At 41.0% G+C, this 21,660-nt stretch overlaps 2 protein-coding genes across 5 annotated transcripts; one reads left to right on the top strand and one right to left on the bottom strand.

The window, feature by feature from the left end:
* Positions 1–992: 992 nt before the first annotated feature.
* LOC309694149 (angiopoietin-related protein 1-like) lies at positions 993–10,506 on the bottom strand. Of its 2 annotated transcripts, none has more exons than XM_082513959.1 (5): positions 10,237–10,506; positions 6,680–7,476; positions 4,784–4,977; positions 2,962–3,232; positions 993–2,156 (listed from the first exon to the last, which is right to left on the bottom strand). In XM_082513959.1, the coding sequence occupies exons 2-5, from the start codon at positions 7,464–7,466 to the stop codon at positions 1,969–1,971; spliced, it is 1,440 nt and encodes a 479-aa protein (XP_082370085.1). In that variant the 5' UTR covers positions 7,467–7,476; positions 10,237–10,506; the 3' UTR covers positions 993–1,968. The 2 variants fall into 2 exon arrangements, with proteins under 2 accessions (XP_082370085.1, XP_082370084.1); XM_082513958.1 differs by having other exon boundaries at positions 6,680–7,504; positions 10,237–10,501.
* Positions 4,954–21,533, top strand: LOC309694148 (protein zyg-11 homolog). 3 transcript variants are annotated; one of them, XM_082513957.1, is made up of 15 exons: positions 4,954–5,017; positions 6,100–6,155; positions 13,508–13,673; positions 13,931–14,730; positions 14,891–15,031; positions 16,539–16,715; positions 17,392–17,456; positions 17,747–17,846; positions 18,099–18,149; positions 18,532–18,693; positions 18,811–18,858; positions 18,995–19,195; positions 19,274–19,326; positions 20,254–20,351; positions 20,547–21,533. In XM_082513957.1, exons 3-15 carry the CDS (start codon positions 13,583–13,585, stop codon positions 20,726–20,728), a joined length of 2,169 nt encoding a protein of 722 aa, XP_082370083.1. In that variant the 5' UTR covers positions 4,954–5,017; positions 6,100–6,155; positions 13,508–13,582; the 3' UTR covers positions 20,729–21,533. The 3 variants fall into 3 exon arrangements, with proteins under 3 accessions (XP_082370083.1, XP_082370082.1, XP_082370081.1); XM_082513956.1 differs by lacking the exons at positions 4,954–5,017; positions 6,100–6,155 and adding an exon at positions 12,798–13,002 and having other exon boundaries at positions 18,535–18,693; XM_082513955.1 differs by lacking the exons at positions 4,954–5,017; positions 6,100–6,155 and adding an exon at positions 12,798–13,002.
* The last annotated feature ends 127 nt before the right edge of the window (positions 21,534–21,660 follow it).

Raw genomic sequence — 21,660 nt, 5'->3', positions numbered from 1 at the left:
TCGCTGGAACTTTTGGATTTTGCATATCCTTCTTCTATTAAGTGTCATAGCACTTGTTTGAATCAGCCGTGGAAAACAACTTTTAACCAGCAAGACAGAACAGGACGAATAATTAATAAGTCAAGTAAACCTATTGAGTTGGTGAACAGATAAACCAGCCTATGGAAAGAGCTCTTTTGAAACCACTTGAACAAGAATGTCCCCTGAAGTGAACCCTAAATGTTCCCATTTAGTGACTGTTGGTTGTGTAATATTGTTCTGCCAAGCATCGTGACTCATCGGCTTTTATTGCTGTTTAATTTTAAGATTGTAATGCCATTTTTTTTTTATTAGCGGCTGCTTTTTTACATGTCCATAAACATGTTTCCATGTCCAGCTGGGTTTGACCCGTGTTCCTGGTTCATATTTCATGCTTTATAAAAGTTTTTAAAGACATGGGTGTGAAGGCCATTGTGGTGGGTGAGCACAACATGTGAGCCTATTTTCAGATCCGAGACTACAGGCTGCTTGGCTTTAATGTGTTGTTGTGGATACAACAACTGGCTATTTCTTCAAATGCATCCCCATCATTTTACATCCCTGCAACCCCCTCCTCAGGGATGGTTTTCCTTAAAAGGATGCTGCTCTCCATCTTTACCAGTGATTACAGGGTGGAGGGACTGGTGTCTTTGTTGAGGAGAGATTTTTTTTAAATTACAAAAACATACAGTTCAAGCACTTTTGTGTGGAAAGAATGTACATTTCTCTGTGTTTGAAAAAAAAAAAAAGGTCGTGCGGGTAGGGGGCTGGTTGGATGGCTGGAAAAAATAACTTGGAAATTTGGACCCATTCCATCCCAGTTCATCTCCTCCTCCCCTTCCTTCCCTCTATTTCTCTCTCCATCTCCGTCTGGCTTTCAGAAATGTGTTTCTCGTTGTCTGTCCCCATGCCTATAACTTTCAACACGCTCGGCTGGCATATTCTTCATGCTCGAAAACCACTCAAAACAAAACGGAAATCCATCTTTTTTATTCCCCCTCCCAACAATGATTGTATTTCAGAGTCATACTCAAGTTTAATCAACAGCCAAATGAGAAAAACATATAAAACAAATTTCCATACGTGTAAGCACACTTGGAGAATGATTGTCACGTACAGTGCAGGAAATTAGTCCTATTTTCTTCAGGATCATTTACTATTTCCCTCAGGACACCTGGCCCCTTTCACTGTAATGATAACTTAATTATACACATAAATGATCCTTTCTGGTCTTCTGCACTCAAAGTACTTTAACATGCAGTATACAGGTCATTTTAAGTGTAGGGATTAAAAATAAAATCGCCACTCTTTCCATGTAATCAAATGTATAAACTCCAACTCATTAATGTGTTGCTCTTTCACATCTGGAAGTGAATACAGAGCCCAGATAAATCTATAACGTAGTAACAAAATATCTTTTCCAGCTACCAGCAACTATAGGAAGTTAAATGCCGTATACGTGTGTTTCCTCCAGACGTTTATGTTGGCGAGGTAGGACGAGCTGCATTAAGAGCCTGCGATGCTAACCGTGGGAATGAAATCACAGCTGCTGAAGTTCCTTTATGATGTGGCTTCTCTGCCCCATGAAGTTATATACTAATAAGAAAACATTGTGGTTTCTTAATCAGAGAGACAGCTACCATTATTTTAGTGAAAAACGTAGGCATATACTCTTAATTCACCTTCTCGGTCATACACATTAGGTGGTTAAAGGAGCAGTATGGCTTCCTATGAGCAGTCATATAGGAATATGGTAAATCCATCTATGTTTGAGTCAGCTATGATATCAAAAGGAGAACAAGCAGAATCTGTGTCTTTTATAGCAGAGAGTTCAGGTCACTGTCTGACGATTGGTAAACTCCATCTTCAAGCTGGGCTCAATGTAGATGGAGTCAAGTTTGCCGTGGCCTACATAGCTGCCCCTTGACCAGCCTGGCTTATGCATTCTTCTCAATCTATGGGCCTGATCATCATGCGGACAGACTTCATTGAGTAGAAACCTCCGCCATAGTCGGCCCAGAAGATACCATCTTGGTATTTGCTACGGTAGACACCTCCGTTGTACCAGACACCGTTGAGATTGGTTTGGCCACATCCGTTGTACCACCAGCCTCCTTTATGGAAATGGGCACAATTACCTGCGAATGGGAAACAGAAGAATTGGTTATCATATTGGTTATTCTTCTCAGTGAGGTAATTGGCACTGCCCTAGAAAACATTACTATAATTTTAAAAAAACTATAAGTTTTTTTCCCTTTTTGTTCTGTTTTTGTCCTTTTGTTATCTTGAGATTAGCATTCTGTGTTGTGTATACACATATAACATAACATTGTATTGTATTTTGTTATCTTTTACGTCTGCCAATAATGATGGACAGAAAAAGTATTTCTAGCGATGGAACCCAGTCTTTATTTTTTCTATCAAGTGAGAAAAATTGACTGTGATAGTAAAGCTTTTCTGAAAGCGACAAATGGAGGACACCACGTGCTCATACAGCAGCCATGCCTTAAATCATACATTGCTTTCTAGTCTATTTTACAGTAATTATAACCATATTTATGAAATGAGCATCTTGCTGTGATATATTTTGAAACAAAGTATTGAGACTATAAATTAAATTAGGTGAAAATGTTTACTGAGGTAACTTTGTAAACTTGTAATCAGCTGCACTGCACCCAATTAGAAAGACTGCAAGTGTAAAGTACAGTTTTTTAGACCCATCCCATCTTTTACATATACCACTGATATGAACAAACTTGGCCTCGTGTCACAGTATGTTCCCTTTTGAATCTGTTAGTCGATTCTGATATGTTTTGACCAATCAAGAAGGACCACTTAGACTGCAGATTCCAATAATTTAATGGTCTCAATTATTCAAAGAGAAAATGTATATTTCAACACTTCAGAGAAGACTATGTGTGACAATCTCACAGTATTGTTTACCTGAGAAAGCATCTTTGTCTCGATCCAGAGTAGTGAACTGTTTGCCGTTGTGGCTGCTCAGAGAATCCCCAGCATTGCCCTGGTAGGTGCCCAGCCTCAGGCGGTAGCCTTCGCTCTCTGGCTCCAAGTGGAAGCTGCTGTACTGAGCGTAAACCTTCTTGCCCATCCAGTCCTCCAGCTCCACTAGCAGCTTGTAGTCCCCCTGCCTTCCGAGGCCGTAGATGCCTTCTAGGCCGAGCCAGTACTCTCCGTCTATGTTGCCAAAGCCGCTCTGAGTCAAAGGAAGATTAAAAGGAAAGTTACAAAAAAGATCACAGAAAACAATGTACACTGTTTGTTCTGCGGTTACCCGTGGAGTTTAGAAACATGAGGATTATTTAGGAAAATAAAAAGGAGTTGTGGGCGATGATGAGTGACTGTCAGGGGAACAAATAAGAAAGGTCTTTCTCATGACATGATTCTGCAGAAAAGTGAAAATTAAAAAGGAAAAAAAAAATACATTGAGATATACGGATACCATCCTGCATTTGAAATTCCTGAGGAAGACATGCTGTAGAGTTTATGCTGGAAAAGCCATCTGTCTTCAAAATTCTCCTTCATTGCAGGCTGAGGGTCGCAGATGCCAACAGACTTAATAAACTGATCCGTAAGGCCAGCAATGTTGTGGGGATGGAGCTGGACTCCCTCAAGGTGGTGTCGGAGAGGCGGATGCTGTCCAAGATAAAGACAATGTTGGATAACACCTCCCACCCACTCCATGACATGTTGGTCAGTCACAGGAGCTCGTTCAGTGAGAGACTGAGATTACCGAAAAGCACCACTGAACGACACAGGAAATCATTCCTGCCTGTGGCCATCTCCCTGTACAACGCATCCACTTAACACACTGTTTGCTGCTACAGCTACACATGTTTCTTTTCCAACTATTTATTTATAAGTGACTTATGTATGTATGTATGTATATATATGTATATATTGTACTATTCTTAGTTAGCGTATTGTCTGTCTTGTCTTAATGTTGGTTTAAAATGGAGCACTGTAACAAAAAATAATTTCCCCCAGGGATCAATAAAGTATTCTGATTCTGATTCTGATTGCTCCTACCCCACAGCAACGATCTCTTGGATCATTGCTAATAGTGAAACTGGCCTGGCCACTTGTGTTGAAAAACCACCAGCCATCTATGTCTGGCTACATGCCGCCAGAACACGTCACTTGGTAAAAGAGGTTGAGGTTTGTGATTGCGGATTAGTTCGGGGAGCCAGCAAATGATGAATGATGTAGGCTTTGAGTTTGAGGCCTCCTCTGTGGTGTGTGTATGTGTGTGTGGCTTTGTGGGAGAGTACAGAGGTAAATCAGTGTTGGAAATTGCAATTTAGACTCCAGCCTTGACCTGGTTGAATGGAACTCCGGATTGCAGAGGCTGCCAGCAATGATGTACTCAATCTCAGTCTCACTGTGCTTTGATGTGGTGTAGTACTAACCATCCACCCAGGAAGGTGCTGTAGTAGAAGCAGTTTGGAAAGAATTTGGCTCCAGCTGAGCTGTGGAACATACCTTCCTAGTGGGACAGCTAATGTTTCATAATGGGAAAATAAAAAAGGATCTCCAACAAATGGTGCTGCTGACATATCTTACAGTAAGTGAATACATGAAGATTCAGGCTCAGGGAATTGTTTCAAACACCCCAGTGGTTCCTCTAGATGGAACGTATAACAGCACATTGTTATCTCTGGATAGGCCAAGTATTTATTTGACAGCACTTTTAAAAGAAGAAAAGAGGGGGAAAGAGATGGGGCAGAGGAAGTGCAATTGTCATCACCTTGTAGTTTTCCCAGTTCCTGAAGAAGTTAACTGAACCATCCCTTCTGCTCTGGATGACAGTCCAGCCGCCGTTGTCTATGTCCTGTTCACACCAGGCCTGCACTGGCCTCTCAGCTTCATCTGGTCTGATTAGGTACATGCCACTAGTGCTGTAGCCAGCCTCCTGTGCTGCAAGACAGTCTCTGAATGGGCCTGAGGGAAAAGAGAATAAGAGAAGATACAGTTGATAAAAGTAAGAGAGAACTAAAAAATCTAGCTCTATCAAGAAAGTAGAGAGCTGAACAAACATTCTACATTTTTGTAGGAAAAAATAATCAGATTTACTAAAAATACATTTGTATATGCTTATAAAAATCAAAGACCTGAGACAAAAATCTGAAGGTGAGGTTTGTTAGGCTTTTTGAATTGTTAAGGAAACGGATGCTAGGCTAGTTAGCTTTTACCAGTACTGTTTACTATTAGATTCAGCCAGTAACTTATTTATGCTACATAAGAAACTGAATTGGACTTTAGAGCATTCAGTTCTTTTTTTCAATGCACAAAATTAGTAATAAACAAAACAAAACCCAAAAGAAATCAAATATGCTTCAGCTTAGATTAACAAACTATCCTCAAGTTAGCCTAACCTAGCTAAGATGTAGTTAGCGTGGACTACTTTTTATATAGACCAAAAGTAGCACTACCTTAATCCGTGCTATCAGTAAAAACTGTTCTGTTGAGTTTATGAATACTGAATACAACATGATGCTAATTTTGTAAGTATGGCCCTGTTTGATATTGACAAGATTGCAAAGTGTAAATGCTCAGCTTGAGGCTTTAAAAAGACTTCACAAATCACTGGGTAACATTGCAGGCTTCTTTCTTTTTTTATCCTGTTTTGTAGGTAAGTGGTTTCAAATGTTACATTTTCACAAAGCACACTTCTCTAGAGAACAAAAGGTCAATTTTGACCAAACCTATCATCCGACCGCAATTGGGTTTCATAGGGCAGATTAAATTAGAGCACTGAGACAACGAGTTTACATTACAAGGAACGAAATGTCTGACAGAAAATGAAATATGCGGGAAAAAACAGTAAACACGAAAAAAAAAAGTCACACAAGCACACAGAGTAATATAAAACGCATGTATTGTAGGTCTGCAAAGTTAAATACAGAGCAGTAGAAGAAAATTGGCCTATTAAGTCACTTTAATAAGAAATAACTTTCCCTCATTTGAAGTAATAAAAAAGTAGATATCTTATTAACCTTTCTTTAATAATGTCTGCCCTTTCGCAAGCTAATTTAACATTGTAAATTTTTTCATTGTTGGCAGGTGTAGAAGTGAGTTTACAGAAAGGATGAGGAAGTCGCTCACATTATGATAATAAGGTAAAGGTATAGTCCATTCACTTATATAACAGAATTACCTCTACTTTGTGGTTTGGACGGCGCCTGTAATGCCAGCCTGAGTTTTGTCTGCACTTCACATGCAGTTGCAGTTTTATGAAGGATCTTTTGCACACAGCTGCACTGAAGTTCAACACACTCTATTATTCTTGGGTGAAGGTAATTGAACTATCTGAGGGAGATCTGTTGATGAGCAAAATCTCACTGCTTAGGACTTTCTTTGTTCTACTTTAGGTTGCATGCCTCTATTCAGACATTAGCGCATTTTTATTTCCATCCTGGTTTGTGTTCCTTCTGTTGAGGTGCGAGCTGAATTTACAAAATCTTTAACCTTTAGAAGTTGGGACACTGGCCCACCTGCAGCTGTGTTCAAAATTTTGGATTATTATTTTGTTGTGGTTGGCCTGTGAAGGCTGCTCTACATTTTACCATGACTGTGTTGGATATTTGGGACTGAAGCAGGGATTAAATGAATGGATTTGTGGATGGATGAGTAACTCTCTAACCTTCTGCGCTGAAGTTTCTCTGTGGAGGTTTCTGGGCTTCCAGGGTACCGCTTGTGGGTGATGGACCGGAACGAGAGCCTCGTTCCCGTGCAAACCTCTGGATTTCGTTGGTGAAACGTGGCACATTGACTGGAATGTTCTCAGGCACCACCTGCACCAGTGGAGGTCCAAGAGGTGGATGCTCATGCCTACGACTATACACCTGCATACAGCGCTCTTCCAGTGCTCCTATAACCACTGACTGGTTATTCACTATTGCTGACAGGGCTGCATATTTGGCCTCCAGTTCCCTGTAGCGGGATGCCAGGCGCAGCGACTCGGTGGTGGCGTTGAGGATGCGTGTCTCCAGCTGAGCCAGCTCCAGCGAGTTGTCCCTCTTCCGGATGATCTCATGAAGCAGCTGCATGTAGAGCTGGGTCACTCGGGAGTTCATGTTTCTGCTCTCTTTCCTCAACAGCTTCATCTCATTCACCAAGTTGCCATCGACGTCCACCACCAGCTTCAAAGTTTCCATCTCCCGACGCTGCTTAGACAGCAGGTCGCGCACCGAGGCCACATCCAGGCGTGTCACTCGATCCTTGTCGGTTGAATAACCACGGGTGGCACAGATGGGGCCTGTGATCTTCTGCTCGGGGACCAGGAAGGTGTAAGAGCACTTTTTGTTTTCTCCATTGGCCTCTGGGGCCCTTCTTATCCGGGAGAGGATGGGGTTCTTGGTAAAGGCTTGACTGTTGCTCCAGAGGGACAGACCAAGCAGAATAAATACGGTCCACATTCCAGGTCCCATGGTGTTTCCTCTATGCGTTATCAAAAAAACATACAGATCTATGAAAAGGAAAGAGAAACGCATTGCATACATAAGGAATTAGGTTGGTGTTATTCTAGAGTTTTCCATGAAAACACCATATTTGACCTGCAGCTCCTTGCGAATTCCCTGCCACAGATCTGGACATCAGTGGGTGCCTGCTTCTAAAAGGACTTTGGTAGCATCAAAATAAACTGACTCCACTAGAGTTGGTTCAGATATTTATCTTTATCACTCATCTCTTTCCATTTGATCATCTTTCTAACAGGCAGACTACAAGAAAACTAAAGTTTTGCAAAGGCTCTCTTTTTTCCTTTGAATCTGTTTAATCCACTGCGGCTGCAAAACTTAGTCAAAAAGCACCAATAACTAAATAGTTTTTACAAAAGTGAAAATTGAGATACACCTGTTTTCACATACTAAGCTGTTTGTTCATCAGCAGGAATCTGTGTATTTAAAATCTCCTATTCTAAATACATTCCCCTCGTGGGTTCTCTTTCTTACCACATTTGTATGTCTGGGCGGGTGTGAACAAGTGCTGAGATCTGTTTTTAATATTTCAGTAGACCTCATGGCTCAGACCTTCTGCAAATCTCCCCTATAGTCTTTCACCATACCAGCACCAGCTTATGTGGATAAAACAGAGGAATCTGACAAAAGATTTAACTCCAAGTAAAAAAATTAAATTAAATTAAAATATACTTGAGAGAAAACTGCGTTACTGTGGTCATGGAGGATGCTGAATGTGCTATCTTATAGGGAAGCATCCAGTGGCAGTCTGTGTTTCATGAGGTGCAGACATTTTTAGTCCGGTAATGAGCAAAGAAAGCAGCAGGTGGTAGTCATTGGGCTTCTCTGACTCACTTTAACTTCTGCCTGGCTGCTAGAAAGCAGATACATTTGAGTTTTGGTGACAAATAAAATAAATTGGCGTGTTTGATGAAGAGCAGCGTTTAAAAAAAAGGGGGGGGGGGGGGGGAGGGGAGATTCCTGGGTTATGAGTAATGTTTTCTGGAGTCTATTTTTGGGAAGAAAGCTGGTGTTTTGATCTTATTGGTTTTGACAGCGCAACGAAAAGAAGCAGGGGTGGGCGCATGCTAAGTGAAAGAGGAAAGATCCCTCCTTCTCAGTAACATGGCTTGGCTCTGGAAGTGGAGCAATAACGGCGAGCCAGCGTCAGGCTGACTTTGGCAGTCAAGCCAAATCCAACCAGAAGGCAGTCTGGTGGATGAGTTGAAGCTGAACCTTCAGCTGACACTTCTGACAGGCGCATGATATGAACTGCATCACGCTGATGCTCTGAAACACATCTGCTGAGGATTTTTACAGATGCCCACGAAGGCAGAAATTAATGATCGCGAGGCAGAGACAGCAGGGGCATTGAATCATTTCTGTGGCCTTAACTTGATGTTTAGTTGCATTGAAGAGCCCTGACCACAGTAAACGGGACCGATCCCAGAGCATTACCTAAGCTCAGAATGCTCCGGTAGCAGAATAGTACCCTTTTATCATCCTTGCAGGGAAAAAAACATGCTCGCCTCAAGGGAAAGTTTTTTGTGTTCTCATGAAGCACAAAGACTCATTGATAGAAGTAAAGCTTTGGCTTGTTTTAGCTTTTACATATGGAACTAGCTTCTGTTTATTTGGCATAGATCACAAACCATATGATGGGAAAGGAAAAGGCGCTTTAATGAAAGTGGCCCATGTGTCGGGCTTCAAAAACACCTTGGCACAGGCAGTCAGTTATTATTACTCAGAGAGTGCATTTTTCCTGTCTTTCTGTAGTCACCGGTCATCCCTCCCTTCAATAGCTAAGGCTCAGCAATTGGCCCATCTGTATGTCTCCAACGCCACAATATGAATCTCACAGGCTCTGGTCTGACAGGAGTGACAGTGTTTACATAGAGGCTCCTCAGCCGCAGCTGTGAATCTCATCTGCAGTTATTACCACCAGGTTTCTCTCTGTCGTTCACACCCTGCTGGTCTTCATCAACTCGGCCACAGCATTCATTTTTCCCTCCCTCTTTTTTTCATTTATTAAAAGGGTATTTTCACCTCTACGTTCCTTGGTCAGAGCCAGACCTGACCAGATCCAGCCACCTCATCTATATTAATATAGTCCTTTGCAACCAGACAGGTCAAACTTTGCGGTGGCTGGTTTTCCCCAGTGGAGAAGGGATCTAGGAGGACTCTGCCAAATGGCCCACTAACTCTAAGTGGCACCACTGTGTGCTGGTAAGCTCCTCGATTAAAGGATTTTCTTTTATATATCTGCGAACACAGCGTACGAGTCCCTACGGTCCCATCAAACTGGTTATACCAACATACAGAATATATTATTACAAATCACATATCCCTCCTTTTTATCCCACTCAAACTTTGTTGTGGCTTTTGCTCGGAGCCAGCAGATTTCTTTCAGGATTAGACCACAAGTTATTCCGACGGTGCCACTGATTAAGTCTGTCTGCTAAAGAGACAACATTAAACATGAACATTAAACATGGTGAATGGGGCCAAGTGGTTCACATCAGACATATTTCCTTTAGGAGATTAACAGTCCTTCCACGGATCCTTCTAAAGCCATCAGAAGAAGGTTTATACTCAGTACATTGCATTTAGATCTGTGTTTTGCATTCATCAAAGATCTACAGATTCAATAATGCGCATATAGTTCAAAAATATACATACTGTCACATCAGTTTCTGAAACTTCACATGCCACTCTGAGCTCTTAAAACAGGCAAAAGTCTAACCTGTGTCAGTGAGATCAATCAGTGGTCCAAGAGCTGCAGGTAGAACCCAGCTCGGTGTCTCACGCGTGCCTCCTCTGCTGGTTCTCCATTCCCATCTCCTCACTCCCAGTCTCCCTCTGACTTTGTTCTCATTGAGATTAACGGCCTGCACACTATGCTATGGCACCAGCAGAAACTGTCAACTGGAAGAGGACACTGGAGGGTGGTCCATATACAGAACGAGAGGGGCTGATGGTGTGATTTTTTTTTCCTCCTGTAGTCTGAGTGGAGGCTTTGGCCCTGCCTTCCTCCTCTGATGTCAGTTTGGGTAAAAGACTCCTCCTAATATAAAGTTTCACCACAAAGTGATGAATGCACTTGGCTGTGAGTCAGTTACTGGTGAAGGCACATGCAAAAAACAATCTTTCTGCCATCTTTTAAATCCTAACAAGATCTGGTTTGCAGGGTTAGTCAGTCTCCTACACACGCAATATGCCAGTCAGGCTTGAAAGCTGATGGACTTTTTTCTTTTCTCCCTCTCACTCACATATTCATCTGTCAGTTTCATTCACCTAACTACTTCTCACAGTCTGCTTACTCCACGCAAATCTGTTTCCTATCAACTCGAATCTAATGACTGAGTGATTCTGGCGATCCAGCTCTAGCATAATAATACGAGGTCTGTTTTTTTGGATGCGAGTGCTTCTCTCGTGTTTACTCCCTATATGGGATGTGTGTTCCTCCAGAGGCAATCCAAGAGCTATTGGCAGCTGTGCTTATTTGGTATGAGGATAATATGCACAGGGCTTTTCAAACAAAAAAGAACGCCCCTCAGCTAAATGTTTTGGACCGGAGAGGAAGCACAGGCTTTGAAGCATGGGGATTCTCTGTGTGGGGAGGCATACTTCAGCATGTGGGAGGACAGTATTGTTTCTGAGCAATCAAGACAGGATTCATATTGTAGAAATGTGTCTGTGTAGAAGTGTGTGGGTGCTCGTGTGTGACGCACACATGTGTGAGGGCATATGTTTGTTTGTGCGTGATCGACATAGTGAGTCTCACTGCAGTGGGTGAAACTGAAAAATTACAGCAAACAGGAATGAAAAATCTTTATTTTTAAAAATGTTTTTGAAATCTGAAAATCTGATTTCAGTCGCCTTGAGGCGACTTTTGTTGTGATTTGGCGCTATATAAATAAAATAGAATTGAATTGAATTGAATTGAAAAGGAAAGGAAAAAGCTTTTTTAATAAACAAAAATGTAAATCTTTAATTTGTAAATAAATTGTTTTAGCCTTGGTAATACCAGATTTCTGAGCAAGTAAAATCATATCAATGAATAAAACTAACAAATTCTAAATTTGTTCATTATTTTGAAATAATTTTGCAGTAAGTCTGAAGACGTCAAAGTGACTTTACTACTTTTCAAAATAAAAAGAATTATTCAAATATATTATGAAAACAGACATTACTCTTTGAGCAAAATGCTCCTCATAATTTTCCCGTTTCTCTGAGTTAACATGATGTTTTACTTCAGACTCCACAGTGGTTACCAAACTTTTTCTAACACGTGCCATTTCAGAAGCTGAAAAAATGTCCTGCAGAATCAATAATTTAAGACCCATATTCCATTATTATTATCAACCTTTAACAATAAAACATGGCAAGCATAATAACATCTGCAAACTCTTTTAAACTCTAAACAAATCACCTGGTCTTCCATGCTCCACCTGAAGTGGCTCACTGCTCAAATTTCTGAAAACCAAGTATATGTAAAGTGTATATTCTGGAGGCACATAATGGAGTTTGATCCTTTGTATCTGTGGATAATTTCTGTGAAAGTTCACTTTGAACTTTGAGACTTAAGCTGTCATTGTGGTAAAAAAGATAAAATCCACCCCTCTCTGTGAGCCCCTCCTTGTGGCCGAACTACTCTACTACCACCCAGTTTCACCTTCGCAAATACCATAATTGTACCAGTTTATTCTGAATGAAGATATGAAGATGCATGAAAGCAGATAAAAACAAAAACACAATAACAAAAATCCCAGATAAACTAAAAGAATATATTTCTTAATCTGCGGAGTAAAAGAACTGACAGACTCCACAAAAATATCCATATTTTTTATCAGAATTAGTAACTGGTTTATGTGTTTGTGTGTAAGCATATGCTTTCTGGCTATGTAAATGTGGGAGGCCAAAAAGTAATAGATAGCTATTTTATATTATTTACATGTTCATATTCCTATCCAGCAAGAAACATGAGAGGCACTTTGGGTTGCCCCAAGACCGAAAGAAGGTAAGGGGGAAATACTGGTCTAGTGGAAAGTTGGAGAATACCTATGCGATGAAATCAAAGGGAGAGGGAAAAATATATTTATTTTTTGTATTTTTTAAGACCCAGTCCACAGTAATCGTAACACTTAAAGTCACCATCCAAGTCTCACTATTTAGAATCTATGCAATACCTCCAAAGACACTTCTCTAAGCTTGTAATTGATACAGCGTTTAATCCCCTACAATCACAGACACTGCGCCAAGCCCTCGGTGACGTCATGCGGCTTGACCAATCACAAGCTGGACATTGACAGTTGACACTTGTGGTTTGACGTCTGGCGAAAAACTGTAGCGACTTTAATCTAAACAGAGGAGCGGTTGATTAGCTGTCATTCGTTTAAGGGGAAGGAAATGAATAAATAATCAGAGTAACATGGTTTAAAAAGCAGGTGAACGAAGTGTTGCTGTTACTTTTTTCATTTTTCCTACGGACTTCTCACTTTCAAGCATGGTGAGTTTGACCCCATTCCCTTTCATGTAATGTCGCCAGGGTTTTATTTTCGTGCACATCGACTCTGTGACAAGCACTCGGCTGTTGTGTAGAGCCGTAGAAGCAACAGTTGTTATTGTCCACTTTGCCCTCCAGAAAGCGGTGGGGTCGAGGCGATTTAAACAGGCTTTGCTCGTGAGCGGAGACTCATCTGTGGCGGATAAAATTAGACTAAGGTTAGAGATCCGTGTCTCTGTAGATCCGCTGAGGCCTGAGGAAGACCACACAGACAACTGGAGGGTCTATGTAGGCTTAAATGCAATTAGAATAAACTGAAACCTCTTAATATGACATTTACATCACAGAATTATGACATATAATAAAACTTGCGCTGTTGTATTTTGGCCAGATCACATGGAATATTATGTAAAGTTTTCCCTCTAATTTGAGTCGAGTGAGCATATGAGCATATACTTCTTCTGTAGTGTGTGTGTGATTATTGTGATACATGGTGATGTTCTTGCAGGATGCGGAGGGCCCCCCGACGCTTTGTGACCTCTGCTTGGCTCAGGTGTGCCAGAGCTTGAGCTCTCTGTGCAGCATGCGAGCAGACGGCTCCATGAGCCTCATCTGGGCCCCGGTCTTCCCGCAGGAGACTGCTGACCAGCTTCTGAATCACATGGCAGCTAAAGGTAGGTCAGAAAATAAAACAGCTCTGCAAACATCAATTTTCTACCGCTACTGAGTGGTCGCAGTTGTTTGGCAAACTGAAGGAAAGAAAAATTATTCCAAAGAATTGAAGGTGAAATGATTTATTAGTTCGCAGTAAACAGAGGTTTCAGTTTTCTCATATTGCAAGAGTAGGAAAGGTATATTCCACAAACATAAATATGACTTAACCGATGCTTCTTTTTCCTACAATATCCCTATGTTTGTTTCTTCCCATAAGAGATACTGAATGACACAACTGTTGGGATTTTCCGAAGCTGCAAAGAACTCCGTCTGCGCCGAGCCTCCATTCAGAGCTGCCCACTGTCTGCAGAAGCTTTCCGCCTGGCTCTTTGCCCTCACCGGCTCCTGGAACTAGATGCCTCCTGGGTCTCTGGTGGTCTTACTGGGGCTGACATTGTCTCAGGCTTGGCCTCCAACCCAGAATGCAGATCCAGCCTGCAGAGGTTGTCCCTCAGCGGTTTACGTCTGGACTGGGAGTCTTTAGAGGCAAATGGTGGGATCCATGTTGGCTTCAGCTCCTTGCGGGGCCTTAGAATGTTAAACCTTGCCAACACAGACCTAAATGATGCTGCCCTTGAGGATATCTGCAATCTCCCTCACCTGGAGACGCTGGATATTTCTTGCAGTGCTATCTCTAAGCTCACTGCACTTCTTGAGTGCAAAAACACCCTGAGATCCCTTATTGCCCACAGGCAGCGGCACCTGGATATGTCCCCTGCCCAGCTGCTCTTTGTCTTTAGCCAGCTTCATGCTCTCAAGCATCTGGACTTTTCAGAGGACCACTTCTCTGTAGATGACAGCGATGGAAGAGATGGAGATGAGACAGTGCAGCAGCTTCTGGAGGGGAGTCCCCAGGTCCTCCCATCACTAGTTTCTTTAGATATCTCTGGTCGGAAGAGAATCAGTGAAGCTGCAATCAGAAGCTTTGTGGAATCCAGAAGTGGACTGGTCTTTTTGGGCCTGCTAGCCACTGGGGTTAGCTCCTGTGACTTCTTTTCTACACAGAAAAGCCTAAAAGTAAGAATCTTTTACTACCCAGGGAAAGCAATGGTAGAAATACAAGCCTGATTACTGCACAAGCTTCTCATTTATTTTTGACTTGAGGCTCTGTTTGTACTCTTTCTGAATTTTCCCACTGCATTTCCTCTCTCTGTAATGCTGCTGAATGTGTGTCCAGGTAACAGGAGAGGCTGATGAGAACCAGGTGTGTGAGGCACTCAGAAGGTACAGAGACCGCGAGTGTTTCATACGAGAGGCCCTTGTCCATCTCTACAGTCTAACCACTGACACTGACAAACCACAGCCAGATGTGCTGAAGGTGTTGTGGTCTGCATTGCTTCCCGACATGTCTTTAGTAAACCTGTGGAATGATTTGTTTGATTGGGTGGTAACAGAAAATCAGTTGGCTATTTTGTTCAGTTTAGGAGAAGCAAAAACTTACCATAAGTAAGATTTTACTGTAGTATCTCCCTTTGTTCTCCATTGTATGAGCTCTTTTCCCTTGTTCATTAATTTCTTTTTAAAAACAGTACTGTCACTGAAACTAGCATTTCCTTTTTTTAACTAAGACCTTGCCAAGAGAAACAGCATATGCAGAGACCAATGCAAACATTCACACCATATCTCAAAGTACTAAAACATGATTTATTGAAATAAAGAAAAAAGTAATATAAAGAATCTTTTTTTTCTCAAAAATCTTTGGTTCTTTGGTGTTTTAAACCACTTTCCTAATTTACAGCTTTAATGTCCTGTGAATTGTGGATATTGAAGAGAAGAGGTGGTGAGGCAGTTTAAATTACAGCTTTGATGTTAAATAGTACAGTCCAACTGTATAGATGAATTGGTTGAATAGAGCTGAGAATTGAACAAAAGAACATGCGGATTGGATATTGCTTTCATTACTTTTTCGAAAACACATGCTTGTGTAATAATGATCTACAAAATGATTCCCAAATGAGATACAGTACCACAGAGAGTACTTCTGCAAGATCCTTAAGTATAGCAAGATTAGCACAACTGCTAACACTGACCTAAAAAAAACAAAAAACAAAAATTGAATCAAAGAATTGGGTACAAAATTATATCATTAATATAAAAATTAGCTAAATGTATGTAAGCTATTTTAATTTTTTTGCTAAACCAAAGCGATAAAGAGTTGGAATGTAGGAGCTAGCTAAAAGTTTTAGTAAATATCTGTATAATAGTTTGGTGAAGTGTTACAGTTAAACTATAGGCTAATGTGGTTGAGTAAAATAAATTAGCTACATGAAATTCTTAATGCAAAGTTATGAAGTATTTAAATATGGCTAGCAGTTATATTCGTAGCATAGTGTGTAGCTAGCTATGATTAGCCGCTTGTGTTAGCTAGTCTTATTAGCTATTTATTTATAATTTTAGAGCTAGCTAAAGTTATGAATAAAAATTAATAAATAGTTTTGAAAAAAGTAACAGGTAAACTGTAGTTAAGATTATGAATTGAAAGTTTAAATTGCAATGTGAAAGTATGGATTAAAGTAACGTAAAGTTATTGGTCACTAAGTGTCAAGTGAAATGAATAGTTGTTACAATGAGTCGAACTCAGAGTAGTAGTGAATGGTTGACATTGTGAACTTATAGTGATGATGGTTAAAACAATTAGCTGATTACAGCTGAGAAATAAGCTGAAAGGGTTTATCGTTCAGTTTAAAATAAGTGCAAATGAACATAGATTGGTGCTTTTTTTTAAATTTTTTTTTTTTATAAAAGACAGTGACAGTGCTCTGAGTATATTTCAGATAAAAAATGTTGGGCACCACTAATATAATGGATATTTTGTTGTCCTATAGCTGGTGGTGAGTGGTATGCAGAGGCACCCCACCTCCTTGCACATCCACCTGGTCGCCACAGCGTGTGTGTTCAACCTGACCACTCAGGACTTGGCACAGGCCATGCCCATCAGCTTGCTCAGCTCTACTGTCACCCAACTGTTAAACACCATGAAGAATTTCCCCAACCACCAGCAGGTCAGGAGTATGCTCAGTGCCTCAAAGGCTTTCACTCAGGATGTGGCATGTACTCTACTCGCCTTTGGGTTCACTACTAATATTAGGTGTTTTAGGAGTTTAAAAACTTGGCGTCTCTACTGGGATGGAAACTTGTTTTCCACAAAAGGTTTTTGCATTAATCTTCTGGTGAGAGTGTGTGTATGTGTGTGCACGCCAAAATTTCAGACTTATGATATCAACTTTTCCTCATTTTGCCTTCCCTACCTGCTGCCAGGTCATAGCCTCCTTTCCACTAGCAATGTGTGCTTCCCAGCAAGCATGGGTCAAAGTTGAAAGATGCTGAACCCGCAAATGCTCCTGAGCTGTGCATTTGCTTTGCGCAGCAGCAAAGTGCTGTTGCGTGGTGCAAGCTATTGAAGATAATGGATGCACTGAAAAACCATTATTTCAGGTAATGGATGGATTTCAGTGCATGCCCCATCCTTTGTGAAAGCCACCATCAGATTTTAGAATCATAATATCATGTATTTGTATACCAGCAAAAGGTGGCACTCAATGGTTTTGTTCTAGCTGAGTTGCTATTCACCAGAATCCAACTTAATTCCTGACAGAATTAAGACCTAATCCTGACTGTAGTTGTAGTTGCTCTATAATACCCCATACTTCAATTCATGAAGTGTTACCGTCTCTCCAGGTGCAAAAGAACTGTCTGCTGGCCCTCTGCAGTGACTACATCCTCCAGGAGGTTCCTTTTGACAAGTTAGTTTACTTTCCGTCAGTCGTAATATGATCTTTGAGTCCATTGGTCTGGCAGTAGCCAAAATAATCAGTGCACGCATAGAGTGGCAGTGTAGTGTTTTTCCATAAGATTGGAATCCAGCTGAGTTGTGTGGGTTTTTTTTTTCTTTTCTGAAATGCAACTGCCAAAAGAAATAGTTCTTCCAGATGTTAAACCAAAGCAGTGAACTTTTCACAAGGTTTTGCTGTGCATCACTGGTGTATTTTTGTAATACTGTGTTCCTTATATCCACGCTGCTATCGTGCTTCAGGTATTTAGCGGCAATGCTGGTGATTAACTGGCTGAGCAGCCACGAGGATCCGACCCTGCAGAGGATGGCTGTGGCTGTCATCTCCATTCTGGTGGCCAAGGTCAAGACTTTTCTCGCTCGCTGTGCATTAGTCTGCTGCTGGAAAATAGTGGTGGCACCTTTTAATCCTACCTGTTGAGAGCTAACCCTTTGACACTTATTTCAGCGAGCGGCTTTATGCTTTCATTTAGTCCAGTTAAATGTGGACAATTTTCTTGTGGGATAAAAGTACCCTCTTGTTTTAGACTGACATTTAGAAGAATGGATAAAACACCCTTAAAAGAAGCACTCATCCATTTGTTTTTATGTGCAGTTGTCCACAGAGGAGATGGCACAATTCAGCAAGGATATCTTTATAATGAAGGTACATTAAGGCTTAGCACGGGTTTATTTCTAATTCTCTCCCTGTGTTTCTCTTTCCCTCGCCGTCTTTCTCACCTGTCCATTTACAGTTACTTAATGCATACACGTCTCTACTCGATGCCCTTGTCATTCCATCGCTTAATGCACGCCTACGCCTCAATTTGCTCTTTCTCTGCTTCTCAGTCACTTCGTCTTGCTCTCCACACTTAGTTATCCTCTTTTGCTCTATGTCTAAAGCTACACATTAGTATGTTCCCGCTATGTGTACAATATTTCTCCTATATATTTATTTATTCTACAAAAAAAGTAATCTCCCATTTTCTCTCCCCCTCTGTGCTTTTCCACGGTGCCATATTTCCTCTTCTTGTTGTCTCTGTTAACAGCAGCTGCTGGCTATTGTGCAGCAGAAAGCCATGGTTGGAGTTGTCGACTCCACTCTGAAGTTTGCCCTGAGTGCTCTGTGGAACCTGACGGATGAAATGCCAGTAGCAGCGCGCAATTTCATTGAGTGCCGGGGCTTGGAGCTGTACGAGGAGGTTCTGGAGGTAAAGGAGACCAGAAAATAAAGCAATAGACACACTGATTAAAAATGAACGTCACAAAGAGAGACGTTAACATAAGAGTGTATGTTTCCTCTCATGCTGTTCCCTTTTGCTTTGCAGTCCTACTACACTGAACCTTCTATTCAGCAGAAAGTTCTTGGCCTTCTGGTGGGTAGTGTATATACTTTTAAATGAAGTCATCTGTAGGCAGCCGTAATCATACACAAAACAGTTCCTGTGTTATGCTTGCCTTTTATATTATGTTTTTGCAGTCACTGCTATAATTGGTCTCCCTGAATTGCAGAACAACATTGCTGAGGTGGAGGAGTTGCAGGCTGATCTGATGGAGGAGGACATTTTGGAGCACATTCTCAGCCTCTTGCAGGACTCTCAGGTGGATGTGGGGGTTCGCTACTTTGCAGGGGGGATACTGGCGCACCTTGCTTCCAGACCAGATGCCTGGACCCTGGAAAATGAGTTGCGCAGCACCGTACTGAAGCAGCTGGTGTGTGTGTGTGTTTTGAATGCTGCTCTTCATGTAAGATCTACCACATTTTGTGAATATGCCTTTCTGTCTCGGCAGCACGATTCCATCATGACGTGGACCCATCTTGAGAGGGAGATGGTGTCTTACAGGTGAGAGAATAGCAAAGACAGAACAGAAATATGTAAAGAGAGAATAAAACTAGTCTCAGTTTGACATCAGACATGAGCTACATGCTGAATAACACTTTATTTAAACAGTTTCCCCATTAATTAGGTTACACATGTTACATTCTCTTTAGATCACACAAAATTTGCACAGTTTTCACCAGTTTAATCAGTGGAATACAAGCCTGATCTTAAACACCATGGACAGTTCCTTTTAACAGTTTTTACCTCTCAGCCTGAAACACTTGGGGCATTAACTGGGTTAACCAGGTGGGCAGCAGTGATGATAACTCGAGAAAAGGTTCTCTGATAGCTTTGAATATCAGCAGCCTTGACCTCATGATTAAGGTAAGACTTCAAGGTCAGAGGTCAAGTTTAGTGAACACAGTAGCTTGAGAAGGAGGTCATGTAGGATCTTTTAAACCATGCCTATAGGTATATTTACTCAGGAAGGATATCATATAGGCTTCTCATATGACAGCACAGCTGCATCTACTGACAATCTCTGATACTTTTGGATTTTGCAACTTTAATATAATTCATGCATTGTTTTCTCAATGGTGCAGCTATACCAACGCCACTGTTTCAGCGTTTTAGATAAAATGACTTTTCCCCATTTGGCATTCATTAAATTTTCTTAGTGATAATAACCCTTCTGCTGTAGCTGTATGAATTTTCCAGCCAGGGCACAATTTGATAGCTGAAGTCTTAAAAGATGACCTGGTAATTATGTGTTATAAAACTTGTCTTTCCACTAGAATTCTACCACAATTGCTACAGAAAGCTCAGACATCACAAGAAAACGTCCTAAATGTGATTGAGAATCATTTTCTGCATCACCTTAGCTCACATACTCAGCTGGATTGCATCTGGGACAAACAAAAACTGGGTTATTTGATGTCCATGTTTCAGGTCGTTCCATCCTTTTTGCCCTCTGCTTCAAACTTGTCAGCCCGCAGGCGTGCAGCTGTGGGCAGTCTGGGCCATACATCTGGTCTGCACTCAAAACAGTAAGACACACACACAAACACAGCTGTGGGGATCCAAGGGCGGTTACACTATCGGCGTGATGGGTTGATCTGAAACAATTGTTTTATTCATGCAAAAATATGATCATATTTTATAGGCCGTTTGGTTTATTAATAGTCTTGAGCTCTATCCCTCTTTCATCTTTTTATCGCTTCTCCTCTCCTCAATCCATCCAGCTTCACACTACAGCAGCATGCTGGAGAAGGAAGGCCTGACTGAACTTCTGAAAGCTTTGGCTGCACATCCCAGCACACACAGTGACATTAAAGGACTATCAGACAGCGTCTTGAGCATGGTTGAGCAACATCAGATTCATGCGGGAGCGTTCAACAATCAGACGGCACCTCAACGCTCTTGACAGAAGTGTTAAAAAAAGAATTTTACTTGATTTGCTATCTTTGAGCTATATCTGAAATACGCTAGATATATAGTTGCAGAGAAAGCAGAGGCAGTATCAAGGTGCAGACACTTAATACTAATCATCTGGAAACATATTTAATAGAATAAACCACGTAATGCATAATATTTATTTCATATGGACAGTGTATTTGCTTGATGTAAAAAGTTATTTGTGTTATCTATTTTTTAAACTGTTTACTTACTTTGAAACCAGAGTTGCTGTTTACAGAGCGAATGTTCTACTTTGACATGTGCACTGTTTTTAGTCTACATTGATAATGGGCTGAACAGCATAGAAGCTTAATAAAATGAACTGCAGCTAAAAATGGATTGACTTAAGGTTTTAATTTCAAAACCTGTCACTAGGGGGTGCTTTAGTACTGTATTTTTTGGACTGTTTTGCCCTTAATGTGTATTTGTGTAAATTATTTAGGCACTAAATGTACAGATTCCAGGTCATCGTGTGATAAGTGGCTAGGTACCAGCAGGCTTAACCTGCTGTTTATCTGTTTTTCTCTCCTCTTCTTATTTTTCTGTTCTCTCGCACACTGTCGCTCTCTGGCTCTCTGAATTCATTATGTTTTATGTAATACAGCCGGAAGACAGAACTGCTTGTAGGCATCGAGAGTGTCTATTATAAATTGTTCTATTAATAATTCCTTTTGAGAAGTGAATTTAAAAAGCTCACGTGAATATTTGACTATTACCAGGCTGCTCAACTTTTTAAGTGTCAATTTGCTTCAATTCACCTGTTTAAAAAAGAAAATCCCAGCAGGCATTTAAAAGTATTTATTAAAAAATAAAATAATGTTGCATGTTGTGATTCAGCCAGGTTTCTCATTTCCTTGGAAGTGGTGGGTTATTCTGTACGCTTGAAAACGGGAACCAGAT

Source organism: Aulonocara stuartgranti, assembly GCF_965226115.1.
Source record: "Aulonocara stuartgranti genome assembly, chromosome: 18".
Taxonomy (NCBI): domain Eukaryota; kingdom Metazoa; phylum Chordata; class Actinopteri; order Cichliformes; family Cichlidae; genus Aulonocara; species Aulonocara stuartgranti.
Note: the sequence above shows the minus strand (reverse complement) of the source record. Positions and strands in the feature narration are given on the sequence as shown.